Source organism: Puma concolor, chromosome C2 (genome assembly GCF_028749965.1).
Source record: "Puma concolor isolate L17-30 chromosome C2, mPumCon1.1.hap2, whole genome shotgun sequence".
Taxonomy (NCBI): domain Eukaryota; kingdom Metazoa; phylum Chordata; class Mammalia; order Carnivora; family Felidae; genus Puma; species Puma concolor.
In genome coordinates this window covers 84,791,829-84,813,500 of record NC_141675.1, presented here as the reverse complement: position 1 = coordinate 84,813,500, position 21,672 = coordinate 84,791,829, and the positions used below count along the sequence as shown (strand labels likewise).

Here is a 21,672-nt window from a genome sequence, read left to right as displayed (position 1 = left end):
TAAGCAAGAGAAAAGTCAATATTATTGCCTTACTGTAAGAAAAATGGTGGTCTCACTAAAGTATCCTTCCTTAACCTATTGAACTGTACTTTGCATTATATAGAATTGTGGGTTATAGGGCTTGGGGGTAAGAAATAAACTTAAAGGCACAGATACCTAAACACCTTTGATTTAATTATGGTACAGGCTATATAATAAGATGGAGGCCTGTAGATGAATTTTGGTCTCATGCTTTACCAGTCTAAGGCATACAGTTTGCGCATTGGATCACCACGGGCCTCAAAGAGCTTGGGAGTTCTAGTGTTCCACTTTGCCGTTCCCTTTTTAGGCATTATAGTCTAGAGGTCTGTTTGCTGTCACACAGGGCCAAAGAGTGACAGCTTGGTTTTAGGAATCGGATTCTCTGCTGCCAAGAGAGCAGAGATTGTGAGAAACTGGATGCTATTTGTTATATGGTATAGAATTCAAGGTAATTTTCATACATAAGCCACAGAAACCATGGACAACTTGTGGAAACAAAGAGGAAGGAGCCAAGATTTAGAGTGGGAAGACCTGGCTTCAGGTCCCGCTTCTTGCCTTGCTACTCATACCAGACTGGCCTCGTCTGAGCCTCACTGATAGAGTGCCTGGAACATAAGTGTTAAATAAATGTTAACTATTTTCATTATTATCTGATATTCAGAGGAAACTCACTCATAACAACATCATAAGTGGTCAAAGGTGTAGCCATATAATGGTGAACTATGTCAATGTCAAGGTGTGTCCTATGGAGTTGTTGCCTATCTCACAATACCTAGAACATGCCCAAGTTCAGTGGCTCAGTCGTTAGAAATTGAGTCATTTTTGGGCTCTGAAGGTAACTCTATGCAAATCTGGTTTAATTTGACTTTTTTTTTTAAATGAGGGTAATAGTCAAGTTTACTGATTTTTAGAATTAACTTCAAATTTCTATTGTTTTTTCCCCTCCTTTTCTTCTCCTCTCCCCTCCCTTCTTCTTTCCTTTCCTTCTCTTCCCTTATCTTACCCCCCTTTATTCCCCGCATCCTTTGCCTTGCTTTCCCCTCTTGCTCCTCCACCCTACCTCTCTGTTTTCCTCTGTCTCAGTCTCTGTCTGTCTCTCAGAAGCTGTGTTAGATCTGGCTGAGCACAGATACCCATCAAGCACAGTCCCTGCCCACAGTCCAAGAGGAGTGATAAGGTGGGCAGGTAAAGAGGAATGCAATGAGGTAGAATGTGGTAAGAATTTCAAGTAACCTTATAGTTTAGGGGAAATATCACCAAGAGAAATTAGAACAGTTCTCATGATGTGAATTTTGAGCTGGGTCCTACAGGATGCTTTGGATCTAGCCCCGTGAAAGCTTAAAGAGAGTAGAGGAGGAAGTGTTTTCCAGGCTAAGGAAGCTGAAGGAGCAAAGGCATGGAGGAGGGCTTCTCTGGAGGAGAATCAATGTAAGAGATTAGCTCCAAACAACAATATATCTTCTCCTTTCTGTCCTTTTGCAACGTCAGCTGGGATACTCTTCTTGGCAAATGTGGGTGTGGTGGAGACAATTCCCAGCTCTGACCTATATTCTTTAGGCATTAAATTGTTTCCCAGGCTTGACTTCCCTTACTGTTGTTCCTCGCTCCTGAGGTGTACCAGGTGTCCTAGTGGCTTTTATGCATAGCATTTACCCATTCAGATAATAACCACAGTTATTATCACATCAGTCTCTAAGGGACCATTGTGGTACCTGTTACTTAACCCAGTGCTGCTCACTCTAGTTTTATTCTCTGATGAAATCGGCAGTGAATGTGAAGGAAGTGGCTTCAGTTAGGGTCATGCAGGAAGGTGCCGCCTTGAACCCACCTGTGCTAACCTTTTGACACTTACCCCTGGGCACCTTCAATCCACACATTCAGGCATGTAAAAACATCCATTCACTCTCATTGGGCAGGTCACAGTTCACCAAATGGATGGGGATATATGAGACAATAATACGTGGTTCCTACCTTTCAGATGGCCTAGACGAACAAGGAGAATACATGGCAGAAAGTGATTAGGAGCACAAGAGAGGGGCAGCTAGGATCTTTTGGAGTGAGTATAGTGGTAGACCCTCCCTCCCCCTGGCAAGACAGTATTACAGGGGCTTTCCTGGAAGAGGTAGAATTGAAGTTAAGCCTAGAAACCCTGAGATGGTTTAATTGACCTGGTGTCCTCAACCTCAGGGACCTACAGACCCTTTTGAGTGCTTGTTTGTTTGTAAAGTTTTGCATCTGACTGTGGCCTCATGGATTTGAAGGTTATAGCAAGAAATTGGCTCTTTGCTAAGAATTTACCTCCCTCCTCTTGAGTTTTGTTATATATGCCATTGCCTCATATTGACACCCAGATTCCTCAATAAATGACCATAGGTTTTTTTTTTCCTTCAAGGCTTTATATCTACCAGCTTTCATGGGCATGCAACTTTGTGTAGAATGTTTATTAAGTCCATAAACTTACAGGATTATATGAAAATGATGTTTCTCAGGTTGAATTTTAGCTTGATGACTTCTCTCAACTTCATGGGGTTTTGGTGTCTATTTCCTCAGGATGAATTCCACACTTACTCATGGAAAAAGGTAATGTGGATCTACTTGTCATCATTAAACAGCACGTTTGATGTCACTCCTGACCACCCTCTCATTACAGATGAGGAGGACATCATAAATAGAGCCATCAGAAAGCCAGACCTAAAGGTTAGTACATTTATGCTAACTGCTAATGCTAAAGAAATTTAATTCTCTCCCCAAAATTTAAGGTTAAGTTCAGATCCTCCACCACACCAATCCTCGACAGTATACATAGAACATTATAAAGAACATGTACTTTGGAGCTGGACAGAACTGAGTTCAAATCTCAGCTTCATCCTTCTAAACTGTAGAGCCTTGGATCCGTTACTAAACTCTGCCAAGTTTCTGTTTCCTCATGTATAAAATGATGATGATAATGCCTACCTCTAATATCCACTGATGGCATTCAATGAATTAAGGAACACAAAAATCTTTATGGTGCGAGATACGTAGTAGTAGATACTCAGTACATGTTAGCTCTGAGTAGAATCAAGCCCTCTGTATGATTATCTATGAAAAGGGATGATGACCCAGAAACATCCCAGGGACTTCCTTATGTCTGCAAAATGAACTTATTTTGAGTTCTGTCATTCAAATGTGTTTGGGTTACTCCCTCTTCTCCATTTGAAATTAGTACTACTTGGATTATGGCTGGTTAACATTCATATTAGAAATGTATTTTATAAGACAGGCTGTTTTTCTCTTAAGTTCATGTGTGTTGGACAGCTGTTTAACTTAGTTTTATGAGCGCAAGGTCAGTTTTTTAAAATAATAAAACTTGATTGCTGAGCAGTTTCTCTATTGTCAATTGTTATCACCCAGGTGTCTTACTTGCCCAAACAAACAAAACCAAAAGAGGTCAAACACCTCCAACCAGCAGATTGCATAATCTGTCAGGGGGTTATTCACCTGCAAAAGTAGGCATCCCAAATCAACCTTAGGGACCTGCCCTCAGGTTATTATTGACGTTCAGCTTCTTTAATAAGTGGGCAAAAAGATGAAGAAATGCTCAAATAAACATAAAGAAGGAAACCTGTGGCACCAGGGTGGTATCTTCATTTACCAGCATGTGGCTTAGGGGGTTTGGCTAATTACTGTCTCTCTGAGCCTTGAGCTTCTTATTTATAAAATGAGAGCAATAACCCCTTCTGTGCCTGTTCCTCAGGCCATTGTACACCTAAGATGAGAAGATGGACATTAGGGTGATTTGTGGACTGTCATGTGCTACTTTCATAAAGGACTGAAACTCTAATGAAAACAGAGGAGAAGCCACAGGCTTCAGCCATGACGATACTGACGGCGAGAGCTGTAAGGGCAACAATACCAACATGATAACCATTCAAACCATTCAGGGAGAGTTTGGAGATCTGCTCAGTCAGGTTTATAAAAGCCAGCTAAGAGGAGACTTAACTATTATCCTGGGATTGTGTGCAAAAGTAAAACCCAGTGCTTAACCTGTTAAACAGGACTCTCACAACGTGTTCCAACAAGAAATGAGGAACAGGAAGCCTGGGAAGGGGCAGGCTTCCTGGTTCCAAGTAGAAAGCTGAAAATCACCCTACCACACACTCCTGATGTCTTAATTTCAGTTTCCTGCTCTGAAGTTCTAGGAAGTGGGCAAATAAACTCCACCCCATGCAAATAGTGTGCTTAATATCCTCTTACCTGGTGTCCAGAGCCTGTGAAGGTGAGGAGGGAAGCAGAGAAACTCCAGGCACAGATGATTCCTGCTAGGAGAATTTTAAAGATAATTCAAAAGGTCTCTGATGGGGTCATTCTTCTCACTCTGTGAGGGATGGCCTCAATAAATTATCAGGAGGAGCACCTGGGTGGCTCAGTTGGTTAAGCCTTTGACTCTTGGTTTCAGCTGAGGTCATGATCTCACAGTTCCTGAGTTGGAGTCCTGCATCCAGCTCTGCACCGACAGCATAAAGCCTGTTTTCGATTCTCTCTCTCCCCCTCTCTCTTTCCCTTCCTCACTCGTGCTCTCTCTCTCTCTCTCGAAATAAATAAATACACAATTTTTTTTAAAACAGAAGAAATTAACAGGAGATAATGGAATCTTCTATTTTCTGACCTGAGGTAAAACTTAGTAGGAACCTCTTTATTCCTCATTATTACTGCCTTCATCTGCTGATGTTTTGTGTTTGTTATGTTTTATAAGCTTCTCAATCTCAGTCTGTGCCTTCACATCCTCTGGATTTAGGTTCTCTAATTGAGCAGGGGCCTCATATCCTCCCACAGTTTGTCCTTTAAAAATGTTCTAACCCAGATTTGTGAACCCACAGAAGGAACAAAGGAGGCAGCCTCACTTAATTCAACTTGAATCCTGGCAGCTATGGGATTTTTCATACCTTCTTCTGAGACTAGCTTGAATATCATATCCTTTGAGAGACTGGACTCTGGAGCCAGTTGGGTTTGAGTTCAAATTCAATCCCTACTTAATAGGTGCGATCTTGGGCAAAAGACTTAAAGTGAACTTCAGGGATGAAGTGATGGTGAGAATAATATCTGTCTACCAGAGATTGATGAAAAAGACTAAAGATGATGTGTGAAAAGCCCACGTACCCAACAAGCTGTGATTACAGTCCAGCTCTGCAGAATTGCAGGGACTGAACAAGACAGGCAGGTGTGAGACAGGAAATGTGAGGTTGCAAGGTGGACCATGGCAACCAATCTCCTTCAGACACTCTTTCCTCTCTCCAACTTGCAGCTTGTGAAGGAAGAATCACTCCCAGTGGCAGTGCACTCCAATTTTATACTGAAAATCCATTGGAAAATAGGATTTATTTTTTTAAAGTTACTTTGCAACCGATCTCATTGAAACAAATCGATTCTATAAAATAAAATATACAGCATTTAATGCTCTCACTGGGTAACTATGAATGTGTGTGTGTGTGTGTGCATGCACGCGTGTGTGTGCACACTCGTGTGCATGCACATATATTTATCGAATAGGATTCAGATTGATTTGGTGTACCCCGGGTCTTGGATCTTAGGGATTTCACCTCTATTTCTAGATGTTCATGTGGTTGTAAAAGCATTCATTCACTTCTTTACCAAAAAACATGTATTGAACACTTTTTAGGTTTCAGCTGTATACTCTTCTCAGTTCTAGAATTTAACGATTATACTGACTGTACTATTCAGCGGTATAGAACAAACCCAGAAGAGTGCAGTGGAAATTAGAGATAATCTGCTCAATTGCCTCAGTTTATTCATGGGGAAACTATGGTGCAGAGAAATTTACTTGAATTTCTCAAGAACACAATTCTCAGAGTAGCTATAAAAGGAAAACACTGTTTCTCAACTTTGTCTGCACATTAGAACTATCTGAGGAAATTTAAACATATTTATGCCTAGGTTGCACCCCAGACAAGTGAAATCAGAATGTTTGAGGGTGAGACCCTGGCATTAGTATTTTAAAGCTTCCAGTTAATTCCAATGGGCAAAAGGAGGTTATACCTATTGCCCCATAACAGCATGGCACTATATCTCTTTGTGCTCAGTTAGGTCTCCAGTTAATGGAAATTCAGATTCACATATACAGTTGCTTAAAGAAATCAGAAACAAGAAGGCATAATTGCCATAAGCGTTAACCTTACCTTTCCTTTTCACTGCTGACATTGGACGCTCACGTCCTGGAGAACATTTTCTTGCAAAAACCTCCTCACTCTCTTCTAGAACCTGCTGCCAGCCTAATTTTGTTTCACAGTCTCTTCTATAGTTTTCTTTGAAAGTCCGTTGCCCACAAGACAAAGTCCTAGATACTTCACCCTAGCATTTAAAACTGTACACTCTGATCTTTATTTATCTTTCCAGCCTCATTCTCCAGTCTGCAGTCAAGTAGACCCACTCATTTGCCCCTCCTCACAACTGACTTGTGCAGAATCTCTTCGACATGCCCTCTTTCCTTCTTATCTGGGCAGAAGTCTTTCAGCCCTTCAAGGCTGCAGCTCGGATGCCATCACTTCCTTGATGCCTTCAGCCATCTGCCCGCTCAACATTTCTACGGCATTTCAATACCATACATCCTACTTGATCATATTTTTATTTCTTTGACATATATCTATATTGGACTGTATGGTATAGTTTTCACTTTTGTAACAGATTTTCTTCCTTTGTTAGGTTATCAATAACCTAGTGGAACACAGAGACAGAGTTTTATCATATATACTCATCTGCATAGTAAGGCCACACATGATACACTTCGACTGAATGAAAACTCCTAAGAATGCCACTTGTGTAGCAGGGAAAGTTGCAGTAAGTTAGGAAAGGATAATCTTAAAGAAGTGTATTAGAGCTCTATTTTTGCTTCTTCTGCAGGCACTTCTTTAGCCACCAAACTGCTATGTATTTACTGATCCCTACACGAGAGACTTTCTTAGTACTTTTCTTTTGCAGGTGAGATGTATAAAAGTGCAGAAAATAAGATATGTTTGGAACAACTTAGAAGGACAGTTCCAGAAAATTGGGTAAGTCATTTCAGTAATTTCATCTGAAACAGAGAAACTTATCTCAAAAATATTATTTCTAAATAGGTCTTTCTCATTATTATTATTTCAGTTCTTTGGAAGACTGGCTCAGTTCTGCCAAGATACATCTGAAATTTGGATCAGGTCTAACAAGAGAAGAACAAGAGATTAGGTACCATGCCTACTGTTTTCTACATCAGCTCAAGAGGATGGTTGCCATCAGCCAAATAGAGAGCCTGGCAAATCATTATCTTAGCTGGTCAATATCAGAAAACTTTGTAATGCTCTATTCAGTATTATTAAATTCAATGCATGCACATACCTTCTCTTGCTTCATCAGATCAGCGTTGTGGGGGAGGTAGAATGAACATCCTCATCATTCCAACATAATACATGAGAAATCTGAGGCGCACAGAGGTTCGATGGCCTGAGCAAAGGTCACATGGATGGGAGGTGATAGAAGAGCTGAGTCTCACAGGTTTAGTCCTCTTTCTACTCTACACAGAGCTTCTCAAGGTTATAATAATGGGGTTGAACCAGTTTTGGTTGTAATCAGGAAATATATTTTATGCCAAGATCACATAGTTGAATAATAATTGCAGAGCAGCAGAAACTGTTGTGCAAGAACTGCAGCTCCATGATTCCAAAGCAGTTCCAGGGCAGAGGAACCAGGCTGAGGAGGAACACAGTGTTGAATAAGTCTATCAGTAATTCACTGTGTGGTTTTGAGCAAGGAACTTCTCATCTCTGGGCTTTGGTTCCCTAGTTGTTAAAAAGGGGAGGAGGACTTTGGAAAGACCTTGCTGGTCCTAAGTTTCTGTGATACTCGTATTCCCCTGCACCCCCATTTTCCAGTACTTTGAAGGGACCCAGAGCCTTTCAGCATCCGCATCACCTAGAAGCTTGTTAGAAATGCAGAATCTTAGACCACACATCATCCCTCTGAATCAGAATCTTCACATTACCAAGATCAGGAAGTCATGTGTATGAATGCTAAATCTCAGGAGACACTGCTCTAATACATTTGGTCAAGCTACTTGATCTGAATATCTACATAGGAGGCACAGAGAGCGTGGTCAGTGTTCCCAACAGCAAAATAGCTCATAAAGGGTCCTTGCTCTGCATAATCTAAGAAATATACCTCTAGGTTTTCAGTTAAAGGGTGTATAACTTTGTGTATAGAGCTGTCTTTGAGATCCCGACATCTTTTTGCTCACATTAAAATAAATTCTGCAGCTTCCCAGAACTAAACAGGAGTAGGAAGCTAGGTCCAGTACTTCTTACTAGTAAAACTATTTTCTTGCAATGATCTCTCCATCCCACATCCACAGAGCCACAGTTGGGGACAGAGTTGAGAGAGTGCCAATCTGGAAACTTACTTGAATTAGGCAACCACTAATATTAAATACCCAAATTGCCATCAGGGAAATATTTAGACCTCAGGAAGAATCTAATTTAGTAGATGCAATATGATCATGTTTATTGTTTTTGTCCTTGGGAACCCTCCTCCCCCACTCAGTTATTTTGAGAAGGATGGAGATATTATGTAACAAGGGAGGCTTACCTTGACTGGGAGAAAGTGAATAGCCTTTTTTCGAATGAGTGAAAATGAGCTTCATTTTTATTAGTTGTAACTGACTGATCTGTGATCTCTCCCTATAGGAGGTTAATATGTGGGCCTAATACTATTGATGTTGAAATCACACCAATTTGGAAACTACTCATCAAAGAGGTAAGCAGGACTTACTCTTGGCGCTAAATAGGGGATAAAGGAGTTCTAGTCAAACAATCAAGAATGCTACTTGTTAATAAGTAACTGTAATTTGTGATATTTTAAAACAGTACAAAGGATAGATTCTTCATATCTCTTTTCTACTGTTTTTCTTGGAGACCATCTTTTGCACATGTTGCCTGGCACAGTATAACGACACTCAGGTGTCTACTTATCCTTTAATAACTGGGTGAACCTCTTCTCTTTCTTTCTTTCCTTGTTAATCCAATGTTTCTTAGCCTTTCCCAACTTTGTGAAACTAAAATAATAATTAAAAATTTAAAAACTCAAGACATTTCTTATGGGCAACATAATTTCCTCAGCATTAGCCTTATTAGTTCTCTAGATCTCAATGTTTGTGTGAGAGGGAAAAAAAGGACTTGACCATCATTTATTAAGTTGAATTTTTCCTCTTTGAGTCTACCATTGAGCTTATTTTTCATTTTGCAGTGATTATTATGAAACTATAACCATACAGCTGTACCCTGGGTCTTTTTCTGAACTTTACTTCTACTCCTACTTGTTTTTGAAAAAACTTACTAAACCCAAGGTATTTTCTCAATATTTCTAGTAAGAAAGGAAGCAAAAGAAACTGATAGGAAATGTTTCTGTGTGCTCCTTCCCCAACCAGAGGCAAAGATTACTGTTCCCATCTTAGACAGATGGAAATCAACTGGAGAGCATTTGAATAAGGGTACAAAATGTCTCAAACCAAAGCAGGCTAACAACTGTGGAGTTAGCCTCTCCCTTCTTCCACAGTGTCCTAGATGTTCAAGGACAGTTTCCCAGTTTCAGCTTGGCTCTCTACTTATGAGCAAATGTAGTCTTCAACTTATCCATAAATCTAAAGTCCTTTGATGGCTTAGAAGATGGCAGATGGTGTGTCCTACGGAAGAACAACAGACTCGAGAGCATTTTAACTCCATAAACCTGAACTAAAACTTCACCCTTCTGAAGGCCAGTACATGTGAACTAAACCTCATAGTATCCACACCCTACACCCTTGTGATGGTCATCATGAGGACCCACGAGACACTACTTTGTGAATGATAAGGTACAGCAGTGATTAAAAGTAAGTGCTCCAGGGTCAGCCCCCCGGGTTCAAGGCCTACTCTGTGATTTGTTGCAGCTGTGTGACCTTCGGCAAGTTTCTCAAGCATCTCATGTCTCAGATCTCGAGATCTGAGGCTCAGCTTCTCCATCTTTGCAATGGAGATAAGTAATAGCTTCTGGGTAATAAGGTAATTATGGAAATTAAATGAGAAAATTCAAGTAAAGTTGCTAAGCACAGTGTCTGGCACGTGACAATTGCTGAATAAATACAGTAAGAATGAGAATATTGTATGGGGTGATTGGTGTCACAGAGATGCTTTTGAAAGCAAACAAGTCAATGAATAGCTCAGTGCGAAGACTAAATATCCCCATTGCCTTCCTGTTTTTGTGTCTGCCAACAGGTTTTAAATCCATTTTACATATTTCAACTCTTCAGTGTCTGTTTGTGGTTTAGTGAAGACTATAAGGAATATGCTTTTGCCATCATAATCATGTCCATCATGTCCATAGCATTGACGGTATATGACCTCAGAGAGGTGAGTTTTTCCCCCATCAATCTTGTGGCCACAGAAAGGGAACAGTAGGACCTTTATTGAAATACTGTTAGAAAGAAGAATCAGGAAATAGCCATTGCCCACTCCACAATAAATGAGACCAAGTTTGTAAATATCTAGCACAAATATTGATACTCAATAACGTTAGTCCTTTTCCTTCTATTACATCCTGATTCCTAACCTTCCAAGTTATTTTTCCTCCTCTCTTTAGTTTATTCAGGCTGATCAGCCAGAGGAATTTACAAATATCTATGAATTGTGCATAAGTGAAAAAATATGTACAGAGAATACTGTCGAATCTTGAAGATGATGGGAGAGGGTGCAAGGTGGAAGGGTCTGTTTCATAATGACTCTTTGCCTTTTCTAGTTGGTCAGTACTTATTTGTCAAAGCCTGAGTCCGACACTAGGCTTTCTTTATACCCATGCCAGGGGATCTAGGTGCCTTTGGGAAAAAGTCCTGTAGAACAGATTGGTTGATGACACTCTAAATCCATGAATTCCATCCTTATCTGGGCAAGCTTTCTGTAGGTCCTTGGTCAATGCACTGTCCCATTCTCAAAATTAAGAATTCACACCAAATATTTCTCCATGAGAGAGATCTCCTGTTCATCTCATAGTCCACTTCTCTAATTCAGCAGATAATCTCACCACTTGTTCCGCAAGGAAGATAGAAGCCAGAAGACAGGAATTTGCTCAACTCCCCACTCTCCAACTGTCAAAGGACTCTGTTTCTGCCTCCCACCCACCCTGCTCTCCCATTATGGAGGAGAAAGGGCCCCTGCCTGGGCTTGCCAAAGCATCCTCTCTGACCTGCTCAGGGTGCTTCTGTGGTCCTTCAATGACCTCCTCACTCCCTCCCCCAAGGGCCTTTCTGTTAGCATTTAAATGTGCTCAAGTAAGGAAGCAACCATTTCTTTTGACCCCGCTTCCACCTGTAGCTACCACTCTATCTCTCTTCTCCCTTTTACAGCAAAACTTCTTTATGAGTGCTTTTGTCACTTATTGATCTCCTGGTCTCTTCTCACTATACTGACCTGATTTCCTCTCTTGTGACTCCATTAGAGAACCCTTGTTAAGATCACCACTATAATCTTAAGGCCATAGGTGGTTATAAAATTTTTTTTAAAAATTCCTTTTTTAGGGGCACCTGGGGTGACTCAGTCAGTTGGGCATCTGACTCTTGATTTCGGCTCAGTTCATGATCTCACGGTTCGTGGGATTGAGCCCGGTGTTGGGCTCTGAGCTGGTCCTGGAGCCTGCCTGGGATTCTCTCTCTCCCTCTCTCTCGGCCCTTCCCTTGCTCACGTGCGCGCTCTCTCACTGTCTCTCAAAATAAATACATAAACTTTTTAAAATAAAAATTAAAAACTTCCTTTTTTTAAACTAGTTATTTTTTTCTTAATAGAAAGAGTAATATACACACATGATTTTTAAAAAGTTCAAATAGAACACAACGGTATAAATAAAAAGTAAATTTCCCTCCCAGTTTGGATCTCCCAGTATCCAGGTTCCCTTTCCAAAGGCATTCACTGAGACCAAAAGTTCTATGACCTTGAGCAGCATTAAACACATAGGCACTAATTTGTTTCACACAAATGGAAACACTATGTGCACTGTTGTGCACTCGCTCCCATTTTTCACCTAATATATCTTAAATATCTTTCATGTCTGCCCAAATATGTTTTCTCTAGATGCACCATAATTTTTGAAACCAGTCTGATGTTGATGGATAGTTAGATTATTTCCAGTCTTTTGCTGTTAAAACAATCGCAATTCTTGCACATGTATCTTTTTACACATCCACATATATGTGTGTTTATAAATATATATAAATTATATGTATTTATATTACACATGCATATGGATATAACAAGTATACATATGTGTGCTTATATATATTGACATAGAGACATAAAATTTTTTTTTTAATTTTTTTTTAATGTTTATTTTTGAGACAGAGAGAGACAGAGCATGAACGGGGGAGGGTCAGAGAGAGAGGGAGACACAGAATCTGAAACAGGCTCCAGGCTCTGAGCTGTCAGCACAGAGCCCGACGCGGGGCTCAAACTCACGGAGTGTGAGATCATGACCTGAGCCGAAGTCGGACGCTTAACCGACTGAGCCACCCAGGCATCCCGAGACATAAAATTTTTATACCTGAAATTACTTAATTATAAACTAGGTATATTGTTTTCATAGGCATCCTCAAAAGGCATCTTAAACAAGTAATACTAATTTACACTCCTCCCAACAGTAGAGGAGTGTTGGTTTCCCTTATCTTTGCCAATATAAGTGACAATAGAATTGCATAACTTCAACAGCATGTTTTCTATTACAAGTTGAGTACTTGCTCATGTCCTAAGCTATTTGCATTTCTTTCACTGTGAACTGTATTCGTGTCCTTCATTAATTTTTATTGGATTGTTGGTCTTTTGTTTGTTGATTTCATGGTCCCCCTCCTACCGCGGACACTTTTTTTTTCACGCTGCAGCTTTTATTAAACTTCTCAGTTACATTTGATAGTTAACTGCTCCGTTGCTTCTTTTTGACGGGCTCTTTCCCTTAGACTTCAGAGACAACACACTCTCCATCCTCTCTAGTTGCTCTTTTTCAATCTTTTTTATAGTTCATCCTCCTCTAGTGGCCTTTTGTGGGCGAGGCAGTGTCTCAAAAGCAAAACAATGTGCAAACTATACAATGTATACTCTACCGCATATACAATGTATGTTCTATCTTTCTCTTCCCCTCCACTTGTGCAACCACATTTATTTCTTGTGTTTTCTTCAGAAGAAATTTTTAGGCAAGTCAAGCAAATGCAAATATATGAACCTTGTTTTTCCTTCTTTCTTACGTAAAAGGTAGCATCATTATGTAATCTCCTACCTTGCTTTATTATTATTCATAATAGTATGTCTTCATGGCCTTTTCATGTGTGTATATTGAGAGATTCTTCACTGTTCTGATAGCTGTATATACCAATGAGTTCTAAAATGACTTTCAAATTTGTATATATTTCCAGCCCAAACATTTCTTTTGAGTTTGAGACTCATAGATTCAACAACCGATTTGATTCAAAGTCACTTATTTAGGGAGGTTTTCTATTATTGCTTCTATGGGCTGTATATGCTCCAAAAGCATACCTTTTTTTAAAATTATTGATTGTAATGATACATTTACGTTTGTGACTATTTGATTAAATATATTTCTCCCAGTGGGTTGTAAATTCCTTGCTAGTAAGAACTATATCTTTTTTTTCTTTTTCTTTTTTTTTTTTTTTGAACATTCTATCCCCCCTCTTAGCATAGTCCCTGACACATAGAGTTTGTGTAATAAATGCTGAGTGAATGAAAAAATGAATAAAAGGGTACATTAATAGCAGAACACTGTCTTTCACCATGTGTTACTCTATTAATTGTTCTTATGACATATTAATCAGATTTATAAATGATTTATGCTAGAAGGTTTAGGGGGTGTCATAAATGGCAAAATCAGAAGAAAAAAAATGAATACACTAGATGATTAGGAGTTTTAACCCCTAGAACCAGATAGTTCTTTTACACAACAGTTTCTTTCTTTTTTAAAAATGTTTATTCATTTTTGAGAGAGAGAAACAGAGACAGAGACAGAGACAGAGCATGAGTGGGGGGGTGGGGGGCAGAGAGAAAGGGAGACAGAATCCGAAGCAGGCTCCAGGCTTTGAGCTGTCAGCACAGAGCCCGACGCGGGTATTGAACCCACGATCTTTGAGATCATGACCTGAGCTGAAGTCGGCCACTTAACCTACTGAGCCACCCAGGAACCCCTCTTTTACACAACACTTTCTTTAAAAATGTGAAATCAAATGTAATTTTATTGTATATTTCTTTTTTATCCTCTTATTGATTCACTCTCAACGTCCTGTGTATTTCATCTATGAAAACAATGTATACTATGAGGAATAGTAGGCACCACTAAAACTCCTTATAAAGTTACAGATTAAGAACTCTGATGTGGAATAACTCAAAACTGAGATCTTGCTTAGTTCTCAAAGCTATTTAGGTATGAACATTTATCTTGAGTGACTCAAGTTCTTGATGTTCTCTGCTGAAAGAACTAAATACAAATTTATGCTCATCAAAAACTACTTTGAGTGAACAGAGCATGCTGGGAAATTTCTTTCTATCAAAGAACACATACTTCTTACTGCTGGTGAACAGCACAGCAAGTTGGATGACTTTTCAGGTAACTAATAGGCTGCTTGGTCTTTCATTTTTAGCCAGTGCATTCAGTTGGGAACAAGTCAGTGCTCTATCTTTAAAGAGACTAGCACTTTACTGAATTAATACCTGGAACTTCTCCTCAAGTAGAAAAGCCTTTTTTCCCATTTTCCTTTCTTCTTTTTCAGCAATCTGTAAAGCTCCACCACCTAGTTGAGTCACATAATAGCATTACAGTCTCCGTATGTGGGAGAAGAGGTAAGTCTCATTATTTTAGATCTGTGTGTTGTTCATAAGGAATCAAAACGGGATTTAAACTTGTATTCCTGGTTGTTGCTACTACTTTCCTCTTCGTGTGTGTGTGTGTGTGTGTGTGTGTGTGTGTGTGTGTTTCTGGTGCACTTACTTAAAGGAATGAAGGACTTGAGATGTTTTCACCTTAAAAAGAACTTTACTGAGGTAAAATTAACATACAATAAGCTGAACATATTTAAAGTATACAATTTGATAGATTTTGACTTATGTACATCCTTGTAACTATCTATGAAACTATTACCACAATAAAGATAATGACTGTCCATTGCCCCCAAAAGTTCCTTCTGTCTGTAACCTCTCCCTACCCATCCCCATCCTCAAGCAACTGCCTTGCATGTTTAGAATTTTATATAAATGGCATTGTACAGTGGGCATTTTTTGTCTTTATAAGATATTTTGGGTTAATTTTACTGGAATCAAAGTTCATAATTATTTTACAATGCATCTATTTTATTAAGTATATCAATAGTTTATTCCTTTCTATTTCTGAGTAGAGTCCCAGTGTATGGATAGACTAGTTTGTACACCCATTCCCCTACTGATGGAAATTTGGGTTGTTTCTAGTATTGGGCTATTATAAATAATGCCTCTGTGAAAATTTGTGTACAAGTTTTTGCATGGACATCCACTTTCATTTCTTATGGGAAAATACATAACTGTGGGGCATCTGGGTGGCTCAGTCCGTGAAGTGACCAACTTTGGCTCAGGTCATGATCTCACGGTTTGTGAGTTCGAGCCCCGCGTCAGGCTCTGTGCTGACCGCTCGGAGCCTGGAGCCTGCTTCGGATTCTGTGTCTCCCTCTCTGTCTGCCCCTCTCCTGCTTGCTCTCTGTCTCTCTCTCAAAATAAATAAACATTTAAAAGAAGAAGAAGAAGAAGAAGAAGAAGAAGAAGAAGAAGAAGAAGAAGAAAAAGAAGAAACAAAAGTGCGAAATGGCTAGGTCATATGGCAGGTAAGTGTTTAACTTTTAAGACACCGCGAAATTGTTTTAGAAAGAGTTTGTACCATTTTACATTCTTAACAGCAGTGTATGAGAACTGCAGTTGCCCTATACTCTTATCTGCACTTGGTATGCTCAGTCTTTTTAATTTCAGCCATTTTTAACAGGTGCGTAATAGTATCTCATTGTAATCTTAATTTGCATTTCCTCAATGACTCATGGCACTGACCACTTTTTCAAGTGCTTATTTTCTACATATATATTTTGTTTGGTGAAGTTAAAATTTTTGTGCTGCTAGATTCACTTTTACTAATTGACTTTTGAGATTTCTTTCTGTATTCTGAATACAAATCTTTTGTCACAAAGATGCCTTGCAAATATCTTTTTCTCACTCTGGGACTTCGCTTTCCATTCTCTTTACAGTGTCTCCCAAAGGGTGGATATTTCTACTTTTGTTAACGTCCAGTTTATCAAATTTTCCTCTTGTGGATCATGCTTTTTGTGTCAGATCTAAGAAATCTTTGTCTAATCCAAGGTTATCAAGCTTTTCTGTGGTGTCCTAATGTAAATAAGTGCTTAATACCTAAGTTCTTAATGAATATTTACTCAATAAATTGATGTGAGGTATTTTTTTATTTGAAAATGTATTTTTATAACCATACAATGGGAAATAATGGTTATTTTCTTTTTTCAATTTTATTTTTTAAAAATTTTTTTTTTCAGCGTTTATTTATTTTTGGGATAGAGAGAGACAGAGCATGAACGGGGGAGGGGCAGAGAGAGAGGGAGACACAGAATCGGAAACAGGCTCCAGGCTCTGAGCTATCAGCCCAGAGCCCGACGCGGGGCTCGAACTCACGGACCGTGAGATCGTGACCTGGCTGAAGTCGGACACTTAACCGACTGCGCCACCCAGGCGCCCCTTTTTTCAATTTTAAAAGCTTTATTTAGGTGTATTTTTTATAACCTATAATATTTATAGGTTAAATAAATATAATTTATTGTCCAATTTGCTTCCATACAACACCCAGTGCTCATCCCAACATGAGACATCCTTTGCAAAATGAAGGGTTACAAGCTGGTACCTTCCTTGGAAATCCCCCACATTTGGGAAATTTGTTAAAGGTTAGGGTAGATTGAACAGATTTAACACTATTTAACAACTTCGTTGCATATGAAGTTGGGGAGTACAAGTAGGACACTTTCCTAAAGGACTGAATAGTCTGAATAACTCATTTCATCAAGAAATAATCCATAGTTTTCAAAATGGGATAGTAATTATGAATATAACCTGGTGGCAAAATTTTAGTCTTTCTTTATCCAACCCTTAGGTTGGAACACACCTGGTTCTCAGGAGGAGAGAGGGCTATAATTAACAACTACAATGCATACTTTTCTATCACACAGACAAGCAACAAAAAGCTATAAAATTTGTAGCCCAAACAGAAACGATTTGGGTCCCAGGATCATAATGTTACATAGAATGCAGGGTGATGCTCCCTGTCACCCTTCCTCTCAGACCTCCAAGTGATGGGGTTCTTTCCAAAAGGGGAATGTCCTTCATGAGAGAGAAAAAATCCACATTCAGATTAAATTAAGTGCCGTGTTTTTGTTTTAACAATTGGTAGCAAAAACCAGGATGTTTGCTTAGCTTTATTTACTTACGGTGGCTAAGAGTTTGGGGTTGCTGCTGGAAAATTGGGTGCTTAGCAGGGTTTATAACCAAGTTAGCTTTGGTGCATGGAAGAACACGTCTTTGAACTCATAAATAATCAGCAACACTGCCACTATATTCCTTTCGTGAGACTACCGGTGAAGTCCTTGGTGGCTAGCTGATAACCATGAGTGTATTGTTTTTGTTTCTGTTTTTCTCCAGGTGTAAAAGGCCTCCTCCAGACTAGACATCATTAATGAGGCTTCTAATGGGCAAATATACTTTCAATCTTTCAGGACAATCCTTTGCTTCCTACTGTAAATTAGTATCAATCTGGTCTTCTAGTTATTTCTCCTTTCAGGCACAATAGGAAAATTAATGTAACAAGTAAAGTTCTGCCTGCTGTGAAGCTTTTCTTCTTCACGGTCATTCTGGGACCCTTTTAAGCCAGGATCTAAAACCATGAAATATTTGGGATTCTTTCTTGTCTGTTAATGATCACAAAAAAACTTCGTCTGAGGTCTTTGATGTACAATGAGGAACAGACAACAGAATGACAAAATTGGGAAGACATGTTGGGAGATGAAAAAAATGTTCTTAAAATTCACTTGGATTTTAAAAATCTGATTGAGTCTTATTTTGTTTATAACTCTTCTACTTGATAATTGAATCTTGTTGGAAACTCATAATTTATAACGGCCAGTCATATCAGATAACGTTAAATTCATGATAGACAGGTAAAGGCTCTGGTTTTTAGTCTCCCTCAGAGATTAATAGAAACAAACAAACAAACAAAAACTACATTGGATTCTAGAATGTTCATAGTTTTAGGTTTCTTATTTAGATCTATATTGTAGTTTGAATTTTTTTTTAAAGATTGAAGTTCATTTTTTTTTTTTTTTTTTTGCAAATAGACATTCAAATGTTCCAATATCATTTGTTGAAAAGACTGTCCTTTCTTCACTCAGTTGCCTTTGCATCTTGGTAAAAAATCGGTTGTTCATATACAGGTGGATCTGTTTCTAGACTCCCTATTCTATTCTACTGATCTATCTGTCTGTCTTTATACCAAAGCCACAAGGTGGCTTTATAATTAGTCTTAAAATAGCATAATGTAGTCATCCAACTTTGTTCTCTTTTTCAGAGTTGCTTTGGTGATATCGGGCCCTTTGCATTTTCATAGGACTGTTAGAATCATCCTGTAAATTTCTAACAACAACAACAACAAAAAAAACCACGATGAGATTTTGATTAGGATTGTGTGAAATCTGTAGATCAATTTGTGGAAAGTTGACATATTAATAAATTTGAGTCTTCTGACCTATGGACATAGTATGTCTCTCCATTTATTTCATTTTGGTTAATTTGGTCTTCTTTGTCTCAGCAATATTTCACAGTTTTTGGTGTGTGGGCCTTACACATTCTCTCTAAGATTCATTCCTAAATATTTCATGATTTTGATGGTCTTGTGAATGGTATTTTTAAATGTAAATGTTCAATTGTTCGTTTGCCAGTAGTTTCCTCAAATGCATGTGATGATTCATCTCTAAGCATTCTTGGGTCTGTATTCTGAACTCATAGAGACCTCTGGATTTTGTCTGGGTTCCCCTTCCCTGCACAGTGGCCTGGGAAGTCTCTAAAGGCAGTAAGCTAAGCAATTGCAAGGCACCTTCACTTGTTTTCTGTCTTTTGTTGCTTATGTTCAGTGCCCCAAAACCATTGTTTCACATATTTTGTATGGGTTTGGTTGTTTCTGGTGGGAAGATAAATCTGTTCTTTTTTACTACTTCTTGGCTGGAAGTGAATCTTGACCTTTTAAAAATAACCTGGTCATTTTCTTGCTTAATTTTTTATGATGAAACATTTCGCATACAGACAATAATGGAGAGAATACAATAATGACACCCATGTGGTTTTCACTCAGAATCAATGATTATCAGCTCATTGAATCTTTTTTTTTTCCAACTGTCTTACTACCTCCTTCACTCTAGATTTATTTTGTTGCTATTCCAGATATCATGTGATTTCATTTGAAAAAAATTCAGTATATATGCAAAATATAACAATTCCTTTTAAATTTCTTTACCTAAAAAAATAAAATAGCTCCATAATTTAAAAAATCAATTATATAGAAGTATTCAAATTTTCTTAGTTGAGTCACCAGTGTGTGTTTATACATGTATATACTTCTTCAAATCAGGATCTAAATGAAGTCCACATACTGCAATTGATTGATAAGTCTCCTCTAGTTTATTTTTTATAATAATTTTTTAAATGCTTATTTTTAGAGAGATAGAACATTAGAGAGAGAGAGAGAGAGAGAGAGAGACAATTCCCAGCAGGCTCCACACTTTCAGCATGGAGCCGACTCTCACAAACTGTGAGATCATGACCTGAGCCCAAATCCAGAGTCAGATGCTTAACCGACTACACCACCCAGGGGCCCCAAGTCTCAAGTTTATTTTAACTCTACACATTCCCTCCTCCATATCTTACATTTTCCTTGCAAATTTTTTTGTTGTTGTTGAAGAAAGGAAGTGGTTCATCCTGTGGGTTCTACAGTTTGGGTTATGTTGATTGCATATTCATAAAATTATTTAACTTGATTTTCTATTGCTTGCAATTCCTGTAAAAATTCCTGTAAATTCCTGTAGTTAGATCCAAGGCTTGAGTTTTTGGCAAGAATACTTCATAGTTAACATAGTGAACTTCTTTTTTTTTAAGTTTATTTATTTATTTTGAGAGCGAAGGAGAGAGAGAACTCATGAGCAGGGGAGAGGCAGAGAGAGAGAGAGAGAGAGAGAGAATCTCAAGAAGGCTCCACACTGTCAGGGCAGATGTGGGGCTCAATCTCAGGATGGTGAGATCATCCTGAGCTGAAATCAAGAGTCAGACGTTTCACCAACTGAGCGACCCAGGCACTCTGATATTGTGAACATCTAAAATGGGAGGTGCATACTATCTGATTATCTTCTTTTTGTGACATTAGCAAACAAATGTTTATGACCTAGATTTACTATTTCATTAGGAGTTTCAAATTTCTACTTGTATCATACCATCTTCACATACTAAGTGGAATATTTCAGTAAAGAAAAGCCCTCCTCAACTATTTCATTACCCTGAGATTCAGTTTTTTTAAGAAATAAAAGATTAATATTTGATTATTTTTTTTATGTACCAGCTTTCAAAATAATGGGTTGATCCTCTAGCATTATCCAAAGGATTTTTTTTTTAGAGTCAATATGGATGTATAATGTTAAACGTTGTTGGTACATTTCTCTCCATGGCAATTTTTATTCTTACTGTGCTCAAATTGTCTCATCTTTGGCCGTTGAGTGCCTCCTCAGGTTGGCTTCTGAATTCTTTTGCCATGACTTCAGCAGTCTTTGAAAATTTTATTGCTTTCTGATATGGTATGATATTCCAAGTTCATCTGGAACAGTTCTGCTCTAAACCTGGACACATCCATTTTTCCAAAGAGCTCTTAGTATGGTAGTTAGAGACCTCAAACAGCGCACTAGAAGTGCTCGTTTCTACGTGTTAGTCACTGTTGCTAGGCCTTTTTAGGAGACAGAGGTAGGAAATAATTTATTTCTTTTTTTAAATGTTTATTTATGTTTGAGAAAGAGAGAAACAGAGTGTGAGCAGGGAAGGGGCAGAGAGAGAAGGAGACACGGAATCCGAAACAGGCTCCAAGCTCTGAGCTGTCAGCACAGAGCCCAACGCAGGACTCGAACTCACGAACCGCGAGATCATGGCCTGAACCGAAGTCAGCACTTAACTGACTGAGCCACCCAGGCACCCAGGAAATAATTTCTTAAAGATACAATACGTTATGAGTTCATACTGGCCTTTCTAATTCAAGTTTAGAGCTATGGGCTTTTTACTTAACTTTGTTGATTGTTGATTGTTGATTGTTGATTGTCTCTCCTTTATCTCAAGTGTCGTGATTCTCAATGATAGCAACAAATTACTCATTTGCTCTCTTCCTTATACACACTAATCTTAGAATAGCAAACCAAGACACCCTGCAGGAATGTAATTCCTAAAAACAATTTCATGTTTTGTTGGAATTCTTCTTTTCTCCCACTTATGATATGCCATTTCAAATGTACAAATT

At 38.6% G+C, this 21,672-nt stretch overlaps 1 protein-coding gene across 2 annotated transcripts in view; it reads left to right on the top strand.

The window, feature by feature from the left end:
* The window catches only part of LOC112849904 (putative cation-transporting ATPase 13A4), a 134,213-nt gene that overhangs the window by 53,190 nt on the left and 59,351 nt on the right, over window positions 1–21,672 (top strand). The window contains exons 2-8 of one of the 2 annotated variants that reach the window (XM_086675022.1): window positions 2,572–2,601; window positions 2,672–2,718; window positions 6,997–7,067; window positions 7,159–7,239; window positions 8,730–8,799; window positions 10,293–10,427; window positions 14,831–14,900. In XM_086675022.1, the coding sequence (XP_086531148.1) occupies window positions 2,592–2,601; window positions 2,672–2,718; window positions 6,997–7,067; window positions 7,159–7,239; window positions 8,730–8,799; window positions 10,293–10,427; window positions 14,831–14,900 (484 nt within the window). In that variant the 5' untranslated portion in view covers window positions 2,572–2,591. Of the gene's footprint in view, window positions 1–2,571; window positions 2,719–6,996; window positions 7,068–7,158; window positions 7,240–8,729; window positions 8,800–10,292; window positions 10,428–14,830; window positions 14,901–21,672 lie in introns of both variants that reach the window. The other variant, XM_086675021.1, reaches the window with a different exon arrangement.